The 22,962-nt window shown below is 42.8% G+C and overlaps 1 protein-coding gene across 7 annotated transcripts in view; it reads left to right on the forward strand.

The window, feature by feature from the left end:
• DTNB (dystrobrevin beta) overlaps positions 1 to 22,962 on the forward strand; it is a 160,798-nt gene that overhangs the window by 41,251 nt on the left and 96,585 nt on the right. For all 7 annotated transcript variants that reach the window (XM_081101374.1, XM_081101373.1, XM_081101372.1 and 4 more), the window contains 2 exons: positions 5,655 to 5,760; positions 10,582 to 10,748. In XM_081101374.1, the coding sequence (XP_080957500.1) occupies positions 5,655 to 5,760; positions 10,582 to 10,748 (273 nt within the window). The remainder of the gene's footprint in view (positions 1 to 5,654; positions 5,761 to 10,581; positions 10,749 to 22,962) is intronic.

The raw sequence follows: 22,962 nt of genomic DNA on the forward strand, positions 1-22,962 counted from the left end.
TTAACTGATTACCAAATAAGTAATAGGGCAATGGATAAGAAATATTTACCTGTTGCCCATAAGGAAAGAGAGTCGTTTTTCCAAATTGTGACTTATTGAGGAATTATGTTTTTGGTTTTTTTTTAATATATTTTTATTGATTTTTTACAGAGAGGAAGGGAGAGAGATAGAGAGTTAGAAACATCGATGAGAGAGAAACATCGATCAGCTGCCTCCTGCACATCCCCCACTGGGGAAGTGCCCGCAACCCAGGTACATGCCCTTGACCGGAATCGAACCTGGGACCCTTGAGTCCGCAGGCCGACGCTCTATCCGCTGAGCCAAACCGGCTTTGGCGAGGAATTATGTTTTTAAAATATTTTTTTAATTGATTTCAGGGAGGAAAGGGGAGGGAGAGATAGAAATATCAGTGATCAGAGAGAATCATCTATTGGCTGCCTCCTGCACGCCCCACACTGGGGATCAAGCCCGCAATCCGCGCATTTGCCCTGACCAGGAATCAAACCATGACCACCTGGTTCATAGGTCGATGTGCAACCATTGAACCACACGAGCCAGGCAAGAATTTTTTAATGGAAATGATGAGATTGGAAATTGCAGCTATAATGATCTAATGCTAAATTATTTTACTTGTTTCCTCATGTAATACTGGATTTCTCATTTTTAAGAGATGATTCTACTCTCATTTTAAAACAGGAAAGATTTAGCCAAGGTTGTAGGGAGGGAAGTGAGAATGGCATTTAGGGTAAGAAATTGTCAATATTGAGGTTTAGAATGACAGAGGATGGTGATGTAGGCAACAAATAGAACCACTCCTTTCTAAGAAAAAATAAGAGAATGCATACAAAGAGAGAAAGAGCCTCAGTTTTATTGAGGAAGATGTAAACAAGTCATGGTGTTTATGCTCAGTGCATCAGGCAGCTGTTAAAATGATTAGAAATAAAGACCTTGTAGGAAAACAGTAAAATATTTAATAAAATGTTACGTGAAAAAACAGCTTATGTATTTTTACTACACTATGCACATAATTACATGGAAACATTTATACACTTGGAGGGAAATACAGAAAAATGAGAACTGTGGGGAGGAATTTCCATAATTTACAATTTGTTATAGTTTTTGTTATAAATGTTATTGTGCTATAAAAAATAAGGAGACAGTGTGCAGGCGGTTGAGCCACTAGGCCCTACAGGACACCCACTATCAAGGCTACTCTTCCAATTCCAGGAGACATAGCAGCTCTACCTAATACATAGAAACAAGCAAGGGAAGCAGTCAAAATGTGGAGATAAAGAAACGTCACAAGTGAAGGAAATGGATACAGAGTTCAAAACCATGGTTATAATGTTACTCAAGGATCTTCATGAGAGCTTCAAGGGATTTAATGAGACTTTCAAGGATCTTAGATTCTTGGAGGAGGAGGAGGAGGAGGAAAAAAAATCATATAATAAAAGGCTAATATGCAAATTGACCAAATGGCAGAACGACCAGTTGCTATGATGTGCACTGACCATCAGGGGGCAGATGCTCAATGCAGGAGTTGCCCCCTGGTGGTCAGTGTGCTCCCATAGGGGGAGTGCTGCTCAGCCAGAAGTCGGGCTCACTGCTGGCGAGCGCAGTGGCAGTGGCGGGAGCCTCTCCACCTCCACAGCAGTGCTAAGGATGTCCGACTGACGGCTTAGGCCCACCCTGTGGGAAACGGGCCTTAGCTGACAGTCAGACATCCCCTGAGGGCTCCCTGACTGCGAGAGGGCGCAGGCCGGGCTGAGGGACACCCCCCCCCCCACGAGTGCATGAATTTCATGCACCAGGCCTCTAGTATGAACAATAAAATGGCAACAAATACGTAGCTATCAACAATCGAATCTAAAAAAATAAACAAGAAATCTAATGAACAAAATAAACTGGTGAATAAAACAGAATCAGAGGCATGGAAGCATGGAACAGACCAGCAAATCTCAGAGGGAACGGGGGAGAGGGGCAGGAAGAGATTAACCAGAGATCTTACCTATGGACACAGGAGGGTGGTGAAGGCATGGGGTGGGGCAGGAACAGGATGGAGGGGGCAGTGGTGGGAAAAGGGGGGACATCTGTAATACTCTCAGCAATAAAGATTAAAAAAAAAAAAAACAGGGGAAGCTGAGAGAAGGGCATTCCAGAACCCTCTGTACTGTCTTTGCAACTCGTAAATCTAAAGTTATTTCAAAATAAAATGTTTAAAAACAACAACAAAAAAAGAGAATGCAATAAATGTGTTCAACTCGAGAAAATAAAACAAAAAGAAAGAAAAATGAGTCAGCCTATGTTTCACATAGTTATTTAGTAACTCACAGATTTTTTGAGCTGGAATTCCATCCCAAAAGTTCTCAAACTTTTTGACCTCAGGACCTCATTACAATAAAAAGTATTGAGGACCCCAACCAGCTTTTATTTATGTAGTTTATAAATATCAGCATTTTCATATTATAAATTAAAAGTATTTTTAAGTCATTGAAAATAATGATAAATCTATTACATAAGTAATGTATTTTAATGAAAAAATAGCTGTATATTCCAAAACCATAAAATTTAATGAGAATGTCATTGATTTATATTTTTGCAAATCTCAGATTTGCTCAGTTGAAGACAGCTGGTATCTCCTATCTGCTTATCCATCCAGTCTGTTGTGATACGATGTTGTGGTTAAAATATAGAAAGAAAATCTGGCCTCACACAGATATGTAGTTGGAAAGGGGAGGAATATTTTTTTAAATACATTTTTAAAAAAAAAAATTCAAAGAGGAAGGGAGTGGGGGGAGAGAGAGAAAAACATCAATGATGAGAGAGAATCATTGATGGGCTGCCTCCTGCACGCCCCACACTGGGGATCGTGAGCCCACAACCTGGGCCTGTGCCCTGACCAGGAATCGAACCATGGCCTCCTGGTTCATAGGTCGACACTCAACTGCTGAGCCACGCGGCCAGGCCTGGGGAAGAGCATTTTAATAGCCTTTTCAGATCATTGTGGATATGCCACGTTGCTTCTGAACACCCCACTCTACACTCCTGAGAGAGTGAGATTGAAAAAGGTAATAATGTCTGCATTATTATGAAAATAGTTTGGCTTCATGGACTTCCTAAACGAGTTTCCCAAGACCCCCCAGGAGAGCCCGTCACCGTACTCCGATATCCACTGCCCTCGAGAGAGATGAAAACTAAAACCAGAATGTTCAGCGACTTCCCCCCAAATCACACGGTTAATGGAAGACAGAGCGTGGGGCCCCGGTCTGTTTCCTTCCTCACTCGCAGAGGAAGGACTTCAAATGGCAGTGTGACCTCCCTCAGGACAACGTTGGGAAACTGATTCTGAGCGTATTACGAGGGTCTTCTGAGATAGCAAAACTAATTGTTCCTTTTTATCTTGAAGATGAAAAAAAAAAAAATTAAACTCCACGGTAGGCAAACCAAAACTGTTTTAGAGAAAGCATTCGGATTATAAGTGGATTTGTGAACATGTGATTTTTAACAAATAGAAGATGTAGAAATATTAAACGATAGGATATGCTTAATCTGTTTACCACCTCTTACTAGCTAAAAAGCTTCCGAGCATCTTCCTTGTCAGTAATTTGAAGCAGGCATTTTTAATTTCATGGTTTGTAGCAGTTATTTACTATTTATAATCGGGCGTTTCCATGTCTGGACTTCCATTCAGAAGTTCAGTGACTTTCTGGTTTTGTCTTTAACATTGTTCACTCATTCTCCCAGGGTCCACTGAGGCCTCAGAAATTAGTGACTTGGATGCCTGAGATGGAAAACACTTTGGAGATCTTTAGCTGATTTTAGCAGCTATTTCTCAAACCTCACCATCAGCGCACAGCTATACAGAGAGGGCCTTCGGATGGTGGCCTCATACTGGGACCACCCTCTGGCTTGGCTCTCAGAACCTTTCCCTCCTCGGGCAGTGCTGGCCTGCGGGCTCTGTCCCGGCCCGAGACTTCCCTTGATTATTTCTCAGGTTTTTATTGCAAAAGCTTCTTTCTTGCTCTGCCATCTCCTTTACCTTTTTTTTTCTCTTCCCTATATATCAGTTTCTTCTTTTAAAGATTGTTTTCAATAAGAATGACTTCTAATTTACCGGTAATGGAGTCAAGTCTCACAGTTGCCAAAAAGAGACACAGACTTCAGAGTGTGCGGTCACACATTGGGGTGACGGGACCCTCGTTGGGAGGCGTGGTGGTGGGTCGGATGGAATCCCAGGCCCGTCTTCCTGGCCAGCACCGCACGGCCCGCACCCCGCGCTTCCCTGTGCTGAATGGATTCGTGGTCAAAGTCAGAGTCGTTGTGTAGTCATCTGGCAAAACATTTGTCAGCTCTAACCACCTTTATCTTTCTACCTTCCTTTCTGGAATAAACTGTTTTAAAGTTTTCTGGGGAAGCACCACATTTTTTTATATCCTGTTTTTCAGATAAAGTGGTGGCACTGAGAACGCAGTTAACTTGGGAGAGAAAGATGACATTTGGGTGCCTTTCGGCTTCACCCCTAATGCTCAGTGTCTTTCCAACCCCAGACTTTGGATTGTGGGGCCAGGGCTTGGAAACACCTCTCGTTCTCCTGTGTTTGCTCTCTTGCCTTCGCTCTCCTTTTGGAATAAAGTTTGAAGTGGGCCTCGGTGTCCAGGTTACCGTTACAGAACTTTACACCAGTTGCATGGCACTGCCCTTTCTTCTCTTTCCCTTTCTTTTTAGAGCTGGGAAAGGTGTTTTGTGGGTTAGAGAACATAAAGAGGAATTTCACTAATTAGGATTATTGTTGAGAACTTGTTTTATCTACATCATCTGACTATTTTTTTCTAGGCTGTCTTCTAATTTCCTATGTCCACATGGGACATAATTTTATCAGTGCCTCCCACACAGTGGAGGCTTACACTATATTTGTTTAAAAGAGAAACAAAGATAGAACCAAAAAATGCAATCCAGGCAAGGAGGGAGTACTGTGATGGGCATTTGCATATTGGGTTCTGATGTCATCCTTATATCTACTTCTGTGGTTTGGCCACATAACTTCACCACTCCGAGCTTCCGCCTTCTCTTACGTAAACGAGAAGGTTGTTAAATGATGTGTTTGCCCCTCACATTGGTATTTACTCAACAATTACTTACTAAACACTCGCTCTGTGCCCGGCTCTGTTAACGAATGCTGGAAACGCGTAGACAACCCCTCAGCCACAGTTCCCGTTCCCATCGATGCTTTACGGTCAGGTGTGGGATGGGTGCTTCCACGCTGCGTACCGGGATTAGTACTAATGGCAGGATATCTGAGGTCTAGTCCTGCTCCTGTGCGATTTGGGCAGGACCTTTAAAAGGTATTTAAGTGTTTGGTTCTTTCATTGTGTCACCTGGAAAACGCAGATAGTAATACCTCGCCTGTCTAACTTGTGCAGTTGTTTTAAGACTCAGATACAGTAATGTATGTGGAAATACATTTGAAGACAGGACTAATATAGTGTGTTGTGGAGTGTGTAACAGTGTCTGTAGTAATGTAAAATGTTTTATTTTGCAGTTACATTCCACATGTAATTCATTAACTTGGTTGGGAAGGCCCCACGTTAACTTAGTCTTGGAGTTCCGAGGTATTTGAAAAATATAAAGTATATCTGTTTTTCTCCTCTCCACAGAAAAAGATCATGTTAAATATGTTTTTAGACACAATGATGGCCGACCCTCCTCCCCAGTGCCTTGTCTGGCTACCTCTCATGCACAGGCTTGCCCATGTCGAGAATGGTAAGCAGAACTTGTCCCTCTCGTTCCTGTGTTATGGGAAGTATGTGAACTGAGTGTTTGTAATGTCCTCAGCTACTATGATTGAAATTGTAATGGACATTTGCTGTCACTCTATTATTTGAATTTGTGATTTTAGCTTTCAAAAGAAGAATATCTGTTTCTCAAATACAGAAGTGGTGGGGGTCTTATTACTTAGATAGGATACCAAGAAGTAGTAATATCCTATATAATAAAAGGGTAATATGCAAATCGACGAAACAGCAGACCGACTGGTTGCTATGACGCACACTGACCACCAGGGGGGCAGGCACTTAACGCAGGAACTGCCCCCTGGTGGTCAGTGTGCTCCCACAGGGCTCACAGCTGGCGAGCACAGCGGCAGTGGTGGGAACCTCTCCAGCCTCCGCGGCAACACTAAGGATGTCCGACTGCTGGCTTAGGCCCACTCCCCGTCAGTTGGACATCCCCTGAGGGCTCCCGGACTGGGAGAGGGTGCAGGCTGGGCTGAAGGACTGCCCCCCTCCCCCCAGGGCATGAATCTCGTGCACTGGGCCTCTAGTCAGGTCATAAGAGTTTGTGGTTCAAACTCCAGGTTTTTCCCCTGAGATTCCAGGGGGTTGTTTCTGGCTTGAGTCCACCTGACTTAGCCATGGCTTCTTTTTTCCTTTAATTTTTAAAAATCATAGGTCAAAAATTGGATATATTCAATATCAACCACTAAAATTGTGTTTTAATTGTTTGAAGGAAAGTAGCTAAGATAGAATTTAGTACTGGGTTTCACATATCTTCAGTTCTTTCTTTTAATACTTATTTTACCTTGAATTATTCTCAGCATCCTTTCTAGTAATTTGGCTTAAATCTTTGTTCCACTTGGTATTGAAATGGCACTTATCTCTTAGAAACGTCGTAATTTTTTCTGCTGCTGCTATCAGCTTATCTCCTTGTGTAGGTTGTTTGAGTTTATTAAAGGGAAGGCTGTGGTTTTTCTACGTAACCTCCTCTCGGGCGCTTCCTGTCTCTCCTCATTCCACACAGAGAACAGCAGTAGCTGAAAGGCACTAAAAGGCAGAGGCCTCTCTTTCCCCTCCTCAGAATGAGACACACATCTGTGCTTTTTGATCTTCTCTGCTAGCCATACTCTTTTAAAAAATATTTATTTATTTATTTATTTATTTATTTATTTATTTATTTATTTTATTTCAGAGAGGAAGGGAGAGGGAGAGAGAATCATTGATCAGCTGCCTCCCTCACACCCCACACTGGAGATTGAGCCTGCAACCCAGGCATGTGCCCTGACTGGGGATCGAACCCTGACCTCTTGGTTCATAGGTTGGCACTCAACCACTGAGTCACACAGGCAAGGCACTTTTTTTGTTTTTTAATTGTGGCTTTCGTTTATAAGTACCTTAGATTCAGGATTATTTTTTTAAAGGTCCAGGATCTCTTGACTAGAGTAAAATAGCTATCTTTTTGTGTGTTTGTTTGTTAGTCCTCACCCGAAGACACTTTTTCCATTGATTTTTTTTAGAGAGTGAAAGGGAGGGAGAGAGAGAAATACCAGTGTGAGAGAGACACATCAATTGGTTGCCTCCCACATGTGCCCCGACTGGGGCCGGGGATCGAACCTGCAACCTAGGTACGTACCTTTGACCAGGAATCCAACCTGTGATCCTCTGGTGCATGGGCCAGCACTCTAACCACTGAGCACACCAGCCATGGCAAAACAGCTAACATTTTTAATAGGATTTTTGGATAGAGATTTATACTATTAAATTATTACAGTATTATTGGTTCTTTTGGAGGCATTACTTTTAGAGCCTTTAAGTGTTTTAGTAGTTTCATAGCCAGTTCATTTTCATAAAATCATTTTGTATCTGCTATACCAAGTAGAAAAATCTTATTTGTCATAATGTATTATTATTCATATGAATATTTTATTGTGACTTTGTATTATTTATTGATTACATTCTTTTTTTTTAATATATTTTATTGATTTTTTACAGAGAGGAAGGGAGAGAGATAGAGAGTTAGAAACATCGATGAGAGAGAAACATCGATCAGCTGCCTCCAGCACATCTCCCACTGGGGATGTGCCCGCAACCCAGGTACATGCCCTTGACCGGAATCGAACCTGGGACCCTTCAGTCCGCAGGCTGACGCTCTATCCACTGAGCCAAACCGGTTTTGGCTATTGATTACATTCTTATGTGGTTGTTGATATGTTTTTAGAGATCGAGAAATATTATGAAATCATTGGAATACATAGAAAATAAAACATTACCTATCACACTAATATTTATTTACATATCTTAGTATTTGTGGTGAGAAATAAATTAAATTATGCTATTTTTAGTGTTGTTTTTTTTTGTTGTTGTTGGGTCCTTTACTTCTCATGAAATTTATTACTCAAATTATATTGAGGTTACTATTCATCAGGACAGATATTTATGTGCTTAAGCAAAAATCGCACTTTTTATACTAGCTTGCTAACTCAAGTGTGTAGTATATCAGAAGGTAACTATCACATGATGCATTCTTCCAAAAAAGAATATTTTACCAAAACCTAATCTTACTTATAATTGACCCAGCACACGTTGGTTCTTTCCTCATTCTGGTTTTCAGCGTTTTCCACCTGGTCACCCAGTCCACTGACTAATGTAAGCAATGGCTGGCTTTCGACTGGTTTGTAAGAGAGGAAAAATCACATAGACATACATGTTCAATCAAAATTGCCAGAATATATCTGCTAATTTAACATTGCTGTGCAATGTCATTTAATATTAACCCAAAAGTATATGGAATTACAAACATTGGCTGCACGGATTATGTTGACTGCACTGATGTTAGCTCTAGATTGACTGTTGTCGGGCAGAACTCTGCTATGTTGTGCAGTTTTAATTTGGAGCACAGACAGCATTTTCATGATTCCTTAGAAATTATTTGATGACCAAAGCTTGAATTTTTTAGAGGAAGTATGCCCTTTGTATCTCTCATTCGTATTTTGCTTTTCTTTTGGTCTTTAGTGATCTTTTTTTTTCTTTAAACTACTTTTATTTTTTAAATATATTTTTATTGATTTCAGAGAAGGGAGAGTGAGAAAGAGAAAGAAACATCAATGACGAGAGAGAATCTTTGATTGTCTGCCTCCTGCACACCCCCTTCTGCAGACTGAGCTCACAACCAGGGCATGTGCCCTTGACTGGAATTGAACCTGGGATCTTTCAGTCTGCAGGCCAACAACGCTCTATCCACTGAGCAAACTGGCTAGGCTGGTCTTTACTGACCTTATTATACTGTTTTCCCTACCTAGTGCTCAATTTATTTATTTTTTTGACTCTTTATACCCTAATTAACACACTGCGGACGGATCACGAGAATTCTCGTGTTTTCTGTTCTAAGACTTGTGGCCAATCAAGAGAATTCTTGAAAAACGATATTAGCTTGTAAGAACATGTAATAAATAACTTCAAAATGCAATTGGTATTTAATTTTAAAGTATGCCTTTAAGATTTATGTAAAACTTTCTTTGTACTCATTCAATAGAAACTTATCTGGCCACTGGGTAAAGCTAGCAATAAAACTATTGGTCTGCAATGTCTTAATATATATTTTTGGAAGCAGAACTAAAATTTCTTAAAATTGAGATAAGATTGGCTTTGTATATACAGTGCTAGAAAGAGTCATTCCGATGAAGATTCGAATACCGTATCCCTCTTTCCCGTTGACTTTCATTTCTTCCATTCAGCATTGATTTGCCAGAGGGAACAAATATGCTACCAACATTTACTAGTAAAAGTATAAATAGTGGGGGGTGGGAGGGGCCTAAATATGTTGGCAGAAATGGTTTGACTTCGGGTGGTGGCACATAGTGCAATCAATATGCAGATCTAGTAACATAGAAATGTACACTTGAAACCTATATGATCCTATTAACCAGTGTCACCCAATAAATTTAATTAAAAATAAATAAAAGTATGACCAGCAATCTATACCACACAGTTGTGCATTGTCCACTTCCCACTCAGGGCACTGGGCTTTCAGGCTGTAAGAGAGCCCAGTGCTCCCTGTGAATCCTGAGCACCGCCCGCCCGTTCTCACAAGGTCTGAAGCCCAGTGAGGCGGAGAGAGGAGCTGCAGGTCACTGCGTTCCCTTCCTCCAGACACAGTCCCGTCGCTGGTCCAGAGGACTTCAGTTCTTTGCTGCTACTTAGAGCTTTTAGCTAAAACTACTGTATTAACATGTCTAGCGTTACTTCTTACCAGTTACCTTTTGTGTCCAAGTGTGTCATAGTATTTCCTTCAGCAAACATTCGCAGGTCTTCAGTCCAAGGTGCTGTGTAAAATACCATTTGCGGGTAACACTGATATATCATATACGCCCTGGCTCTCACGGATTTTATGTTAGTGAAGGAAACATGTGCGAACAACCAACAGTGACATATGTCTTCAAAAACCAGTAGGTTTGGAAAAGAAACTTTGGAGTGAAGGTTCCGATTTCCTCCTTACTTGTATATTTATCTAAATTTTGAGAAACGTGAGTTTCATTTTAAAGAAAGAAATTGGCTATTTTCTAAGGTGGTTGAAAATTTTATTTTGTTTATTGTTCCCTTTTTTTTTTTTTTAGTAAATGGCTGGTTAAATGAACTAGGAGACAACTTGAAGTCTTCAGTTCTAATTTTGTTTGCATTTTTTAAAAAATATTGGATGAGGTTTTCCACTCTGTTGACTTTGTTCCCCAAATGAAAATGATTTTTTTCTCCCTCTTATCCCATTCCCCGTCCTCTGCCCTTCTCTCGTCCCTGCCTTCCCGCCCTCCACAAGTCTTCCACCCCGTGGAGTGCTCCTATTGCCACTGTGAGAGCATGATGGGTTTCCGGTACCGATGCCAGCAGTGCCACAACTACCAGCTCTGCCAAAACTGCTTTTGGCGTGGTCATGCCAGTGGTCCTCACAGCAACCAACACCAGATGAAGGAGCATTCCTCTTGGGTAATTGCTTTATTTTCAGTCTGTGTCCTCAGCTGTTCGTCTGTTAGGCACTTGGGCCTATTTCGGGGTAGATGCCTATAAATGAGGATTCGGTGTCATAAGATCTTAATACTGACATTCAGGACTGGGTTTGCAAATATGTTGTACTTCATCACTTGATTTTAAAAGCAGAATTTTTTGAAGTTCTAGGAGATGGAGATATTATTACACTTGAAATAATTCAGTAAAATGGAATGTTGCAATGCCCCCTTTCCAGAGTAAAACGCGAGTTTCTTCTTATTTTAAAATTCTACAAGGTATCTCTCTCAATGCTTATGCTGTGAGCTTTAAATAAGATTTAAAGTTCTTTTTTTAGGCAAATTTAATTTAATAGTGCAAAGAAAGCTGCATAATATAAAGGAGTTACGTTTTTGCTGCTCTAAGGTTGGGAAAATACCTTATTGCACAATTGCCACATTGGTGTCCTTACTTTCAAAACTCGTCTATTACATACCAGTCCACTACTTAGGTGGAGGTTGATGTCTGATTTCTGTGTTGTGCTTATAAATCATGTAACAAGCTTATTACCAATACATTTTCTTTCCTCTTTCAGTTTATTTCCAGAGTTTTTACCTTTTTCATTTGTTGGTTGGTTGGTTTGTTAAACAGTAGAAAAATATAGGGTGTCACCCAAAAGTATATACACACACTTTGAATAATTTTAAAGGCAGTGTTTATTAAAATACATTTCATGTTCAAAATTGAACTATCAGCTGTTAAAGTATATATAACATTTTTTGAGACACCTGGTTATTAGTATAATTCAAGATCAAGCTTGTTAAGCCTGGTCATTCTACTGGACTTTAAGTAACAAAAAAAGTGGTGTGTGTGTTTTTTTCCTAGTTAGCTTTCATAAAACTAACCAAGAAAAAGCAAGTAAGTTTATACCAGAGATTAGTGTGTGTGTGTGTGTGTGTGTGTGTGTGTGTGTGTTTTTAAAAAAAGAACAGACTGCAACCAAGTGTGTACTTTACTTCCTGCATCTGATGATGTGTTAGAGATAAAAAAAAAAAATTTATTAGTTTTTCAGCTACAGTTAACCATAAAATTTTGTTAAATAGAAGATCCTGTTCTGAGTCTTGTTACATTGTAAATGCCAGTATTTTTCTGAGGAGTTATTTTAAACTTTTAGAATGGATTGTGAGGAAACAGTTGGACTTGCTGGTAGCCCCTGAGTTCAATATACTCCCACCCAGTGTGGGCCTTTCCAGTGAGGAGTGCCTCGTCGCTTACGGCTCTGGGAGCTGGGGGTAGTGTGCCCTATGGAGTTTGTAGATCCCAGGAAACACGGGAGGGGAAGAGGCTGAGCCAGGCATGTTCATGACTTCTCTAAACACAACCAGTCTGATTGGGAGAGGAGTGGGAGGGAGAGGAGTGAGTGAGGGCAGAGGGCAGTCTGGTGGAGTCCTGCAGAGAAGGTGACCCAGTTAATCCCACTTCCCTCCCTCCCTCCCTCCCTCCCACCCTCCCTCCCTTCCTTCCTTCCTTCCTTCCTTCCTTCCTTCCTTCCTTGTAATTATGGTAAAATATACATAACTCTTAACCCTTTCTTAATACACAAAGAGGCTGGGAATAAACCTATTCCCACTCTCTGACCCGGTGCCTCACATTCCGACTCTGCTTACCCCCATCTTCACTTTACCAAGAGAACTTTGACTGAGTTCCCCTTGGTTACTCTGTGGCAGAGAAAGAGAGCGAGAGAGACACACAGAGAGAAACTGGTTACACGAAGCACGCATGTACAGTTTGCTAGTAGATTGCCTCAGTAGAGGTGGTTATAGAACTCAGTGGATGCTGTGAAATTTCACCTTTTTTCCTCCAGCAGATGGCAGGCTTCACCTTTGAACAAAGTTACTTATCCTTTTCTTCAAAATCTGCTATAAATGAGGAAGTATTTGAATTTACTGAACAACCTCTCTTAATTTTCTTCTTCTTTTTAATAAGTGTCCACTGGGAGCTATTTGGGCATTAGTGATATTAAACCATTTCCTTTAAAAAATCAGAACAAATCGGGAGAACCAAGATGGTGGCATAGGTTAACGCCGGAGTTTGCTGCTTTGAACAACTACTTCAAAAGTGAAACCAAAAAACGGAAGGGACATCACCCAGAACCACAGGAACGCTGGCTGAGTGGAAGTCCTACAACTAGGAGGAAAGAGAAACGCATACGGACACTCAGAGGAGGCGCAGTGCTGAAGTCAAATTCTGAGGTGCGGAGCGCGCGCGCAGAGCGGGCTGGCGGCGGAGGGCGCGGTTGGCGTTTTCAATCGGGAGGGAGTCGCAGACTCTGAGCTCCAGATACAGGCGAGTCTTTAGGGACCCAGACTCAAACGGGAGAAGCGGGACTGTCTGGCTTCGGTCAGAGCGAGTGCAGCTTTCTCTCCGAGGTTTGCAGCCATTGCTGGGACTCAGAGAGGCAGAGCCCCTGGGGACAGGACTGAGAGTCGCCATCACTGCTCTCTCCGGCCCACCCTATTGATACTGTGCGACCCGCCCCGCCCAAGCCCTGCACAGAGGCATTTGCCGGATAGCCTCAGGCAAAGGCTAGATTAGCACCTCCCTAGAGGACAGTTCTCTCACTGCTGACACAGCTGATTCTCATAGCCACTTGGCCTGGAGGTCAAACCCTCCCTGGTATTAGCTACAACAATCAAGATTTAACTATAAGACTGCGCACAAAGACCACTAGGGGGTGCACCAAGGAAGCATAACAAAATGCGGAGACAAAGAAACAGGACAAAATTGTCAATGGAAGATATAGAGTTCAGAACCACACTTTTAAGGTCTCTCAAGAACTGTTTAGAAGCCGCTGATAAACTTAATGAGATCTACAAGAAAACTAATGAGACCCTCGATGTTATATTGGGGAACCACCTAGAAATTAAGCATACACGGACTGAAATAACGAATATTATACAGACTCCCGACAGCAGACCAGAGGAGCGCAAGAATCAAGTCAATGATTTGAAATGCGAGGAAGCAAAAAACACCCAACCGGAAAAGCAAAATGAAAAAAGAATCCAAAAATGCGAGGATATTGTAAGGAGCCTCTGGGACAGCTTCAAGCGTACCAACATCAGAATTATAGGGGTGCCAGAAGATGAGAGAGAGCAAGATATTGAAAACCTATTTGAAGAAATAATGACAGAAAACTTCCCCCACCTGGTGAAAGAAATGGACTTACAGGTCCAAGAAGCGCGGAGAACCCCAAACAAAAGGAATCCAAAGAGGACCACACCAAGACACATCATAATTAAAATGCCAAGAGCAAAAGACAAAGAGAGAATCTTAAAAACAGCAAGAGAAAGAAACTCAGTTACCTACAAGGGAATACCCATACGACTGTCAGCTGATTTCTCAACAGAAACTTTGCAGGCCAGAAGGGAGTGGCAAGAAATATTCAAAGTGATGAATACCAAGAACCTACAACCAAGATTACTTTATCCAGCAAAGCTATCATTCAGAATTGAAGGTCAGATAAAGTGCTTCACAGATAAGGAAAAGCTAAAGGAGTTCATCACCACCAAACCAGGATTATATGAAATGCTGAAAGGTATCCTTTAAGAAGAGTAAGAGGAAGAAAAAGGTAAAGATACAAATTATGAACAACAAATATGCATCTATCAACAAGTGAATCTAAGAATCAAGTGAATAAATAATCTGATGAACAGAATGAACTGTTGATTATAATAGAATCAGGGACATAGAAAGGGAATGGACTGACTATTCTTGGGGGGGAAAGGGGTGTGGGAGATGCGGGAAGAGACTGGACAAAAATCGTGCACCTATGGATGAGGACAGTGGGTGGGGAGTGAGGGCGGAGGGTGGGGTGGGAACTGGGAGGAGAGGAGTTATGGGGGGGAAAAAAGAGGAACAAATGTAATAATCTGAACAATAAAGATTTAATTAAAAGAAAAAAAAAATCAGAACAAATCGTGTTGTTATAGACCTGGAACAGTTAGGATTGTTGACTTGTTTTTTTGCCAGAAAACTTTTAGAACAGAACATCTTTGTCACCTTGGAGCATATAGAACCTTCCTAGACATGGTACTAAAAGCATAAGCAATAAAAGAAAAATGGATAAATTGAACTTCATCAAAATTAAAGACTTTGATGCTCAAAAGCGACTGTCATGGAAGTAAAAAGCCAACCCATTGAAGAGGAGGAACTATTTTCAGATCCTATCACTGATGAGGGACATGTCCAGAATTATAAGGAACTCTTACAACTCAAATAGAGCAAAAACCGCAAGTAACCCAATGTAAACATGGCAGAGGCACAGTGGAATGGTGGCTACCAGGAGCTGGGGTGAGGGGTAAAAGAAAGAATTGTTTTTTAATCGGTGTAAAGTTTCAGATTTACAAGAGGAAAAAGTTGAGGATATCTGTTTCACAACAGTGTGAATAAAGTTAACACAGGCACACACAGCAGGCAGCCAGTCAGTGCTGCTCTCACTCCGATGTCCCTCTCCCCCTCGCTAAAATAAATTTTTTAAAAACATGTCCTTGGATGAGGATTAAAATAAAATGGATAAGCCCTAACTGGTATTGCTCAGTGAATAGAGCATCGGGCTGTGGACTGAAGGGTCCTGGGTTCGATTCGATTCTGGTTAAGGGCATGTACCTTGCTTGCCAGCTCCTCCCCTCCTGGGGCCCAGGTCGGCATTCCTGCAGGAGGCAACCAGTCGATGTGTTTCTCTCACATCAGTGTTTCTCTCTGTCTTTCCCTCTCTCTTCCACCCTCTCTAAAAATCAATGGAAAAATATCCTTGGGTGAAGATTAACAACAACAAAAATAAATGAATAAAATGGTTAAGATGATCAAGTTTATGTCATGAATTTTTTACCACAAAAAAAAAAGAAGTAAATTAACTGGAGGGCAAATGGGCAAATGATCTAAATAGACATTTTCCAAACAAGATGTACAAATGGCCAATAAGCACATGAAAAGATGCCCAACAGAATCAGTCATTAGGGAAATGTCTAATCAAAACCACAATGCAATGCCATGTCACCCCCACAAGGATGGCTAAAATTAAAAACAAAACAAAACTGGCATTGCCCTGGCTACTGTGGCCAAGTTGATAAAAGCATCGTCCCTTTCACTGAAAAGTCTTGGGTTTGATTTCTGGTCAGGGCACATACCTCTCTAAAAATACATGAAAATGTCCTTGGGTGAGGATTAAAGAAAAAAAAAAAAAAGACAGTGACAAGTGCTGATGAGCATGTGAGGAAGTAGGAACCCTAATACACTGCTGGTGGGAATGTAAAATACAGAGAAACGAATAAAATACAAAGAATGTAGGTTGTTTAGAGAGAAATGACGCCGTGAGGGAGACAGGGGGCTAATTGAAGGTCGTAGGCTCGGTGGAGTATAGGTCCCACTGGGGTTGAAGGCAAGGGTTCTGGGAGTCAGCTTGGAAGATAGAAGTTGGTATGAGAGTGGGGTGTTCAAAATTGTGATTTTAGATGATGTGACATTAAAATGTCCTGCGATGTGACTGTGAAACTGGTGGCCAGCGTGGAGTGGAGGAAAGGTTGTTGAGGGAGAGGAGTTCAGTGAAGACCAGTGTGCAGATTTTCTAGGGCTGCCATAGAAATTACCAGAAACTTGGTGGCTTAAAACAAATTTATTCTCTCACAGTTCTGGTTGCCCCAAGTTTGAAACCAAGATGTCTAGGGCAGCCTGTGATCTCCAGAGATACAGAACCAAGAGGAGATATATAAATATAAAGGTATCCTATCTAATAAAGAGGGAATATGCTAATTGACCCTCACACCATTGCAAAGATGGTGGTGTTCACAGCCAATAAGGAGGGAATATGCTAATTGATTGCCCCATCCTCAAAGATGGTGGTGCCCACAGCCAATAAGGAGGGAATATGCTAATTGACTACCTGCCCTCAAAGTTGGCAGCACCCACAGCCACAAAAATGTCAGTGCCCAGTCCCCTCAACCTCACTGGGGCGGCAGGCATGTGGCCTGCCTCCAGAGTCCTCCAGTCCCTTCAGGCCCCCAGCCCCCCAGGGCCGACCCAAGGCACAGGCATGCCTCAGATGGTGGCTGCCCAGCCGCCCAGGGCTGGCCCGAGGTGCAGGCAAGCCTTGGATGGCAGCTGCACAGCTGCCCAGGGCCACCCGATACTCAGGTAACCAGGGCCGGCTGAGGCTTGCGTTGCCGACAGTGACAGCAGCAGAGGTGTGATGGGGGTGTTGCCTTCCCTGATCACCGGATCGCCTCCCGCCCCTAAGGGCTCTAGACTGTGAGAGGCCGCAGGCTGGGCTGAGGGATACCCACTCCAGTGCATGAATTTTCATGCACCGGGCCTCTAGTTTATTATAAGGAGTTGGTTCACGTGATTGTGGAGGCTGATAAGTCTCAAGATCTGCAGGTGGAGTTGGGACGCTGGAGACCCCTGACAGCTGATGGTGCAGTTCCAGGCGGAGTCTGAAGGCCTTTGACCAGGAGAACTGATAATGTAGTTTTGTTCCCAAGACCAGCAGGCTTGAGACCCAGGAAGAGACAGTGTATCAGCTCAAGTCCTGAGGCAGGAAAAAGCCAATGGCCCACTTCAAAGGTAGGCAGGAGGGATTCTGTCCTGCTCAGGGGAGGGCCAGCCTTTTTGTTCTATTCAGGCTTTCAACCTATTGGATGAGGCCCACCTATATTAGGGAGGGAAATCTGCTTTATTCTACTGATTTATATCGGAATCTCATCCAAAAACACCCTTATGGGAACATTCAAAATAATGTTTGACCAAATATCTGGGGACCTCCTAGTCCAGGCAAGTTGATAATTAAATTAGCCATCACACCGTTCTTGGCCTTCTCCAGCTCCTGGTGGCTGTTGGCATTCCCTGACTGGTGGCTTCGTCACTCCAGTCTCTGCCTCATCGGTCATATTGCCTCTTCCTCTTCTTTCTGTTCTCTGGATGTCTATCTTACAACAACAGATGCGATTGTGTTTTGGGCCCACTAAGATAATCCAGGAAAAATTTTTGCTCTCAAGATCCTTAACATGTCTGTCCGGCATGGCTCAGTGGTTAAACCTCGGCCTATGAACCAGAAGGTCACAGTTTGATTCCAGGTCAGGGCACATGCCCAGGTTGTGCAGCATGCAGGAGGCAGCCAATCGGTGACTCTCTCTCATCATCGATGTTTCTATCTTACTCCCTCTCCCGTCCTCTCTGAAATAAACAAAAATAATTTTTTTTTTAAAAAAAAGATCCTTAACTTAATTACATATTTAACCATAAGAGGTACTGTTCACTCATTTGCCACGTAGGGTAATCTCAGATTCCAGAGATTAGGGTGTGGACATATCTTTTTGGGAGTCACCATTCAACCCACTACACCTCATATATTGGGGAGGTCAACTGTCTGGATGTTGAAGTCAATAGTAATGTTGGACTCCACCATGGAGGGATAGTTAGGGTTTGAGTCTGATGACGTGACATTCGAAACAGGGGCTTAAGGAAAAGGGGAAAGGACCTGAGAATGGCAGCGAGGTTTTTGGAGGACATCTCCTCCCCCTGGAGATCCAGATATTTGAGGGAGAAAGCGGCTGCTGCTTCAATGGCTTCCGGGGGAGCCCAGCCTTCAGGGAAAGCCAGCTTTCCTCCCAGAGCAGGACGGTGAAAGCAGCACTCGGAGAAGACATCCTCAGCTAGAGAAGGGGTTGTGCTGACGGTGGACCGTGAGGACAAGTAGAAGGATGTTGGGAGTGGAGGATCAGTGGGAGACGGGTCCTGTTGGGATGTGCGGAGCCTTATGGGAACAAGAATCCAGGAGGGGTCCTGGATTTCTTATGAGACAAGTGTAACTCCTGCTAAAAGCTGTGTTGGAATTGGCCCCAGACAGCCCCCAAAGCAGATCGCCGTGCTGCCGCGGGGAGGCTTGGTTTGGAGAGGGTTTTGCCAGGAGCGGGCAGAGCCCTGGCATCCTCTCCTGACTCCTGTTAGTGGTGGTCTGAGGCCTGGGAAGAAGTGGCCTAGAGTTCTCCCGACCCACAGCGAAACTGGCTGTTCACTGGCCCAGGCCCTCCCTCTGCAATGATGGACTTTCCAGGGCCACCCGAGAGATGGAGGAATAGACTAGAAGCGCCCTGACGGCGTTTACCATCGTTGTCAGTAGGCTGGTGGGGATGTTTTAAATATCGCTCTTTTTAGCATCTGAACATTGGCCCCATTTGACTGTGGTATTTGGATGTACTATTGATTCTCAGACCCATTTACAGCTGCAGAAGTGCTGAGTTAGAAGGCAGAGCATTTGAAATGGACCCAGCTGTTTAAAAAGATGGATGCTCACCAAAGACAGTAGTGGTGTGTGGCTTATGAAACAATAAGGCATCTTTTCCAACTGTACTCTGGTTATTCTTAGAGCAGAGAGATGACAAGGAAGTTTTCCATTGCAGAGAAATATATGACTTCACCCAAACCAAGCAGTTCTTCAAATAAGCAATTTCCTCTAGCATTTGTCACTTAGCCACAGTCCTTTCTCCAGCTTTACATCTTCCTGGTGCTTACAGGTGGCCTCCAGAGCTCAACGGAATGGAGTGTGTGTATCCTCTTCCATGTGTGGGAGGACCAGGGTTTTCTGTGAGACGGCACATGAACTGCTTGTCCGTTTCTCTTTTTTTCGGGTTTTTTAAAAAAATATTAAAAAAAAAATTTCAGAGATGAAGGGAGAGGGAGAGAGAGAGAAACATCAATGATGAGAGAGAATCATTGATCAGCTGCTTCCTGCTCGCCCCCTACTGGGGATCAAGCCCATACCCTGGGCATGTGCCCTAGACCAGAATCGAACCCGGGACCCTTCAGTCTGCAGGCTGACGCTCTATCCACTGAGCCAACCCGGCTAGGGCTGCTTGTCTGTTTCTACATTAACTCAGATACATCAGCGATGATTACCTGTTTATCTAGAACTTTGTGAGACCTGTAGGTACAGGTTTAGGGTAGAACTGTTTCTCTAAATAAATTTAATATATGTGGGTTGTATACTCATTAAGTTTTATCTCCACTTAGTGACTACAAAGTGTCCAATTATGAAACGTTCCTGTGTTGTTTATTCATTAAACCTTTTGATTACCTGCGATAAAGCAGATGTTACGCTCCCGCATTCTCTCCCGGGCTCGCTTCTTGTCGTGTAGGGCCCCCTCTCGGAATGCTTTCACGCAGTTCCAGGTTGGCGATGACCCCCTGGACACCAATAAATCTCTGCCATTTTAAATTCCAGCCCAGGCTTCCTCTCTAGGTGGAGACGCCTGTGTTCAGTGGTCTTACGGACATTTCTAGCTGGAAATTTCACTGGCTTTTCTGCAGTACATTGTTCTAATAAATTTTCAATTGGTTTTTTTGGAACTTCCAGATAGATAACTGCATTGTCTATAGGAAACAACTTAGTCATTTTCTAGTCTTTATACCTTTTTTTTTTTTAAAACCTCTTTGGTTGGCAAGAACTTTTAGAGAAGTGCTTCCAGAAATTGCCTGAAAAGAGTCATCTGGCCGCTTCTTAAATATGTAAAGTACCAAGCTCTTCTCCTGGGAATTATAACTTAGTAGGTCTGGGTTGAGGCAAAAGAATCTGCTTTGTTTGGTTTTGTTTTTTAAACAAGCCCTGCAGGAATTTTTTTTTTTTTTATCTTCAGAGAAGTTTGGGAAACCCCTTTTCAGAGCAGTGCTAGGTAATCATGGCGGTGGTCTTTGGTTCCTGGCTGGTGTGTCTGTGTCATGGGTGACACCGAGTGCTGGCTCTGTTCCTGTCTTGGCCTGTGGCAGCATTTGTAACAGGCATTGGAGTTACTGTGTACCCAGGGGTAGTCAGACAGTGGTCAGTCCACCCCAGGCAGAGAGCTTTCTGCCCTGGCATTCCCTCAGTAAACATGTCTAGTGCCTGTTACGTTCCAGGCCGCGCAGAGAGCTGCTGTGCAAAGCAGCTCATGGCAGGTCTTGACTTTCCAACCCTCCTGCTCGCCCTCAGCTCCAGCCTCTTCTGGGCCTCTGGCTGCCCGTGAATGTACTCCCATGGCGCTTGTGGGCTCTGCACCTTTTGTTGTAGCTGATGAGACCCTTAGTTTGCCAACCCCTGACGTATGGGTCCCACTTGTCCCTCATTCTGTCCTGCTATGCAGGCTGTGACTGCATGGGAGCCGGAGAGCTGTCTGCTCCGTGGATGCTAGAAGCAGCTTCTAAGCCCGAGGTGATTGATAACACGCTGACGTTCGCTCCTGTGGAGGATGTTTTGAAAGCTTTTACAGTCACACCTTTGGTCTGGGATTTTCATTTCTGTCTTTCACTCACAGGCAGCGCTACGACAATATTGAACTATTTGCAGTTGCTTGTTTCACCCCATCTTCTTACTTCTGTGCCTTTGAAGCTGTTGTTTTCCCCTTTCCAACGTCTGTGGAGCCTCTAAGATTCGGCTACTGCCTCCAGGCTTTCAGTGCAGCTTTATAATTTTTACAGAAAGGTCTCGTATATGTATTTTACATTGTTGTTGCTGTTGCAAATGGTGCCTTTCTCCTATAGTTTCTTTGAGATATAACTTACATGCAATAAAATGCACCCACTTTAAGTATGTAATTCAATGAGTTTAGGCAAATGTATATAGTCATGCAAATGCTATTTTTTTTTTTTTGAAATATGTATCTTAACAGTTTGTTGCTGGTGTATGGAAATGCAAATTATTTCTGCATTTTAATCCACTATATAGTCATCTTCTTTAACTTGCTCATTAATCCTGGTAATTTGTACTCAGATTCTTTTGGATTTTCTGTAATAATTATGTCGCCTGAAAATAGTGATAGCTTTCTTTGTTTCCTCCCTCCCACTCCTTGTACTTTTAGATATTAATCATACGTTTCCCCCTTTTTGTCTTGTTAATGCTGGCTATACAGTGCAATATGGAATAGAATTAAGTTTAGAAGAGTGACATTTAAAAAAAAGGAACAAGCCAATATGAAGAAAGGACCAAATTGAACTTTGAGAAATAAAAATACTAAGGTTAAGCTCGGACAAGGTGTTAAATAGCAAATTAGAGACAGCTACAGCAAAAATTAAGGAATGGAAAATAGATCTGAAGAAATTAACTGGGGTGGAGAATATTGAACACAGATAGAGGGAAAATGGAAAATGTGAAAGATGATTAAAGGGTTTGAAGAATAAAATGAAAAGATCAACCTAGAATTCTGTACCTAGCTAATCTGTTCAAGAGCAAAGGAGAAATAAAGATATAGTTTCAGAAAAAGTCTCAATGGGTTTGCTACCAATAGACCATTGCTGAAGGAACTAATAAAGGATATACTTTGGGGAGAATTAATTGAAGCAATGAGGAAGAAGTGGGATACAAGAAGAAATGGCACACAGTGGAATTGGTAAATGTGAATAAGTTTAAATAAGCATCATGTATAAAATAATCACTAATTTTGGTGGGCTTAAAATAAGATGCAACTAAAGTACTAACCAACTATGACATGAACATAGTTGAGGCATGCTTCGAGCTATAGGATTTTAAGTTACAGGATGAGGGTACAGATGCTGATTAATATTGTGGTCAGTGTTCATATTAAAATAGCTCGAGGAGGTTCCTGACTTGTCTGAGGACTTCATAGGCTTATGTTTCTACCTGGATCCCCTCAGAGGTGGCTTGATGCTCAGGGTGATGTACTCAGAGAGAGTGGTTTGAAGTGAACATGATAGGAATGGCCTCCGAGGCACCATCCTGAGCTTTTTCCATTTGGCTGTTGTGCTCCCAAGTGTCAGGGCCTGTCAGCATGTTCCCTCGGCTGAAGACTGTGCTTTGCAAGGAATTGGCTCGAGGCTGATTGAAAATACAGTCATCTGAGCTCAAAAAAACTTTCTTTTTCGGAGTGTCTCAGTGCCTGGTCCACGGCAATGTGAGGAAAACAGTTTCAGCCCTGGCACAGGAACACAGGGCAGCGGTTACAGCATGAGTCACCTCCCGCCCTCCACCTCGGAGTCTGCCCCTCAGTTGGAAACCCTGTCCCCACACCCAGCTCAGCCCAGTTTCCCCTATGACTCCCATTGTGGTCCTCGGTGTCCCTCGTCTATTTCTGACTCCCTGCAAGAATGTCTCACTGTCTCAGGCTGTCTCTCCCAACTTCTGTGTGGCCTCTGGTTCTTACTCTGAGCAGTTTTCCCTGTTGAGGGTCTGTTGTAC

Source organism: Myotis nattereri (genome assembly GCF_964212035.1).
Source record: "Myotis nattereri genome assembly, chromosome: 10".
NCBI classification, from domain to species: domain Eukaryota; kingdom Metazoa; phylum Chordata; class Mammalia; order Chiroptera; family Vespertilionidae; genus Myotis; species Myotis nattereri.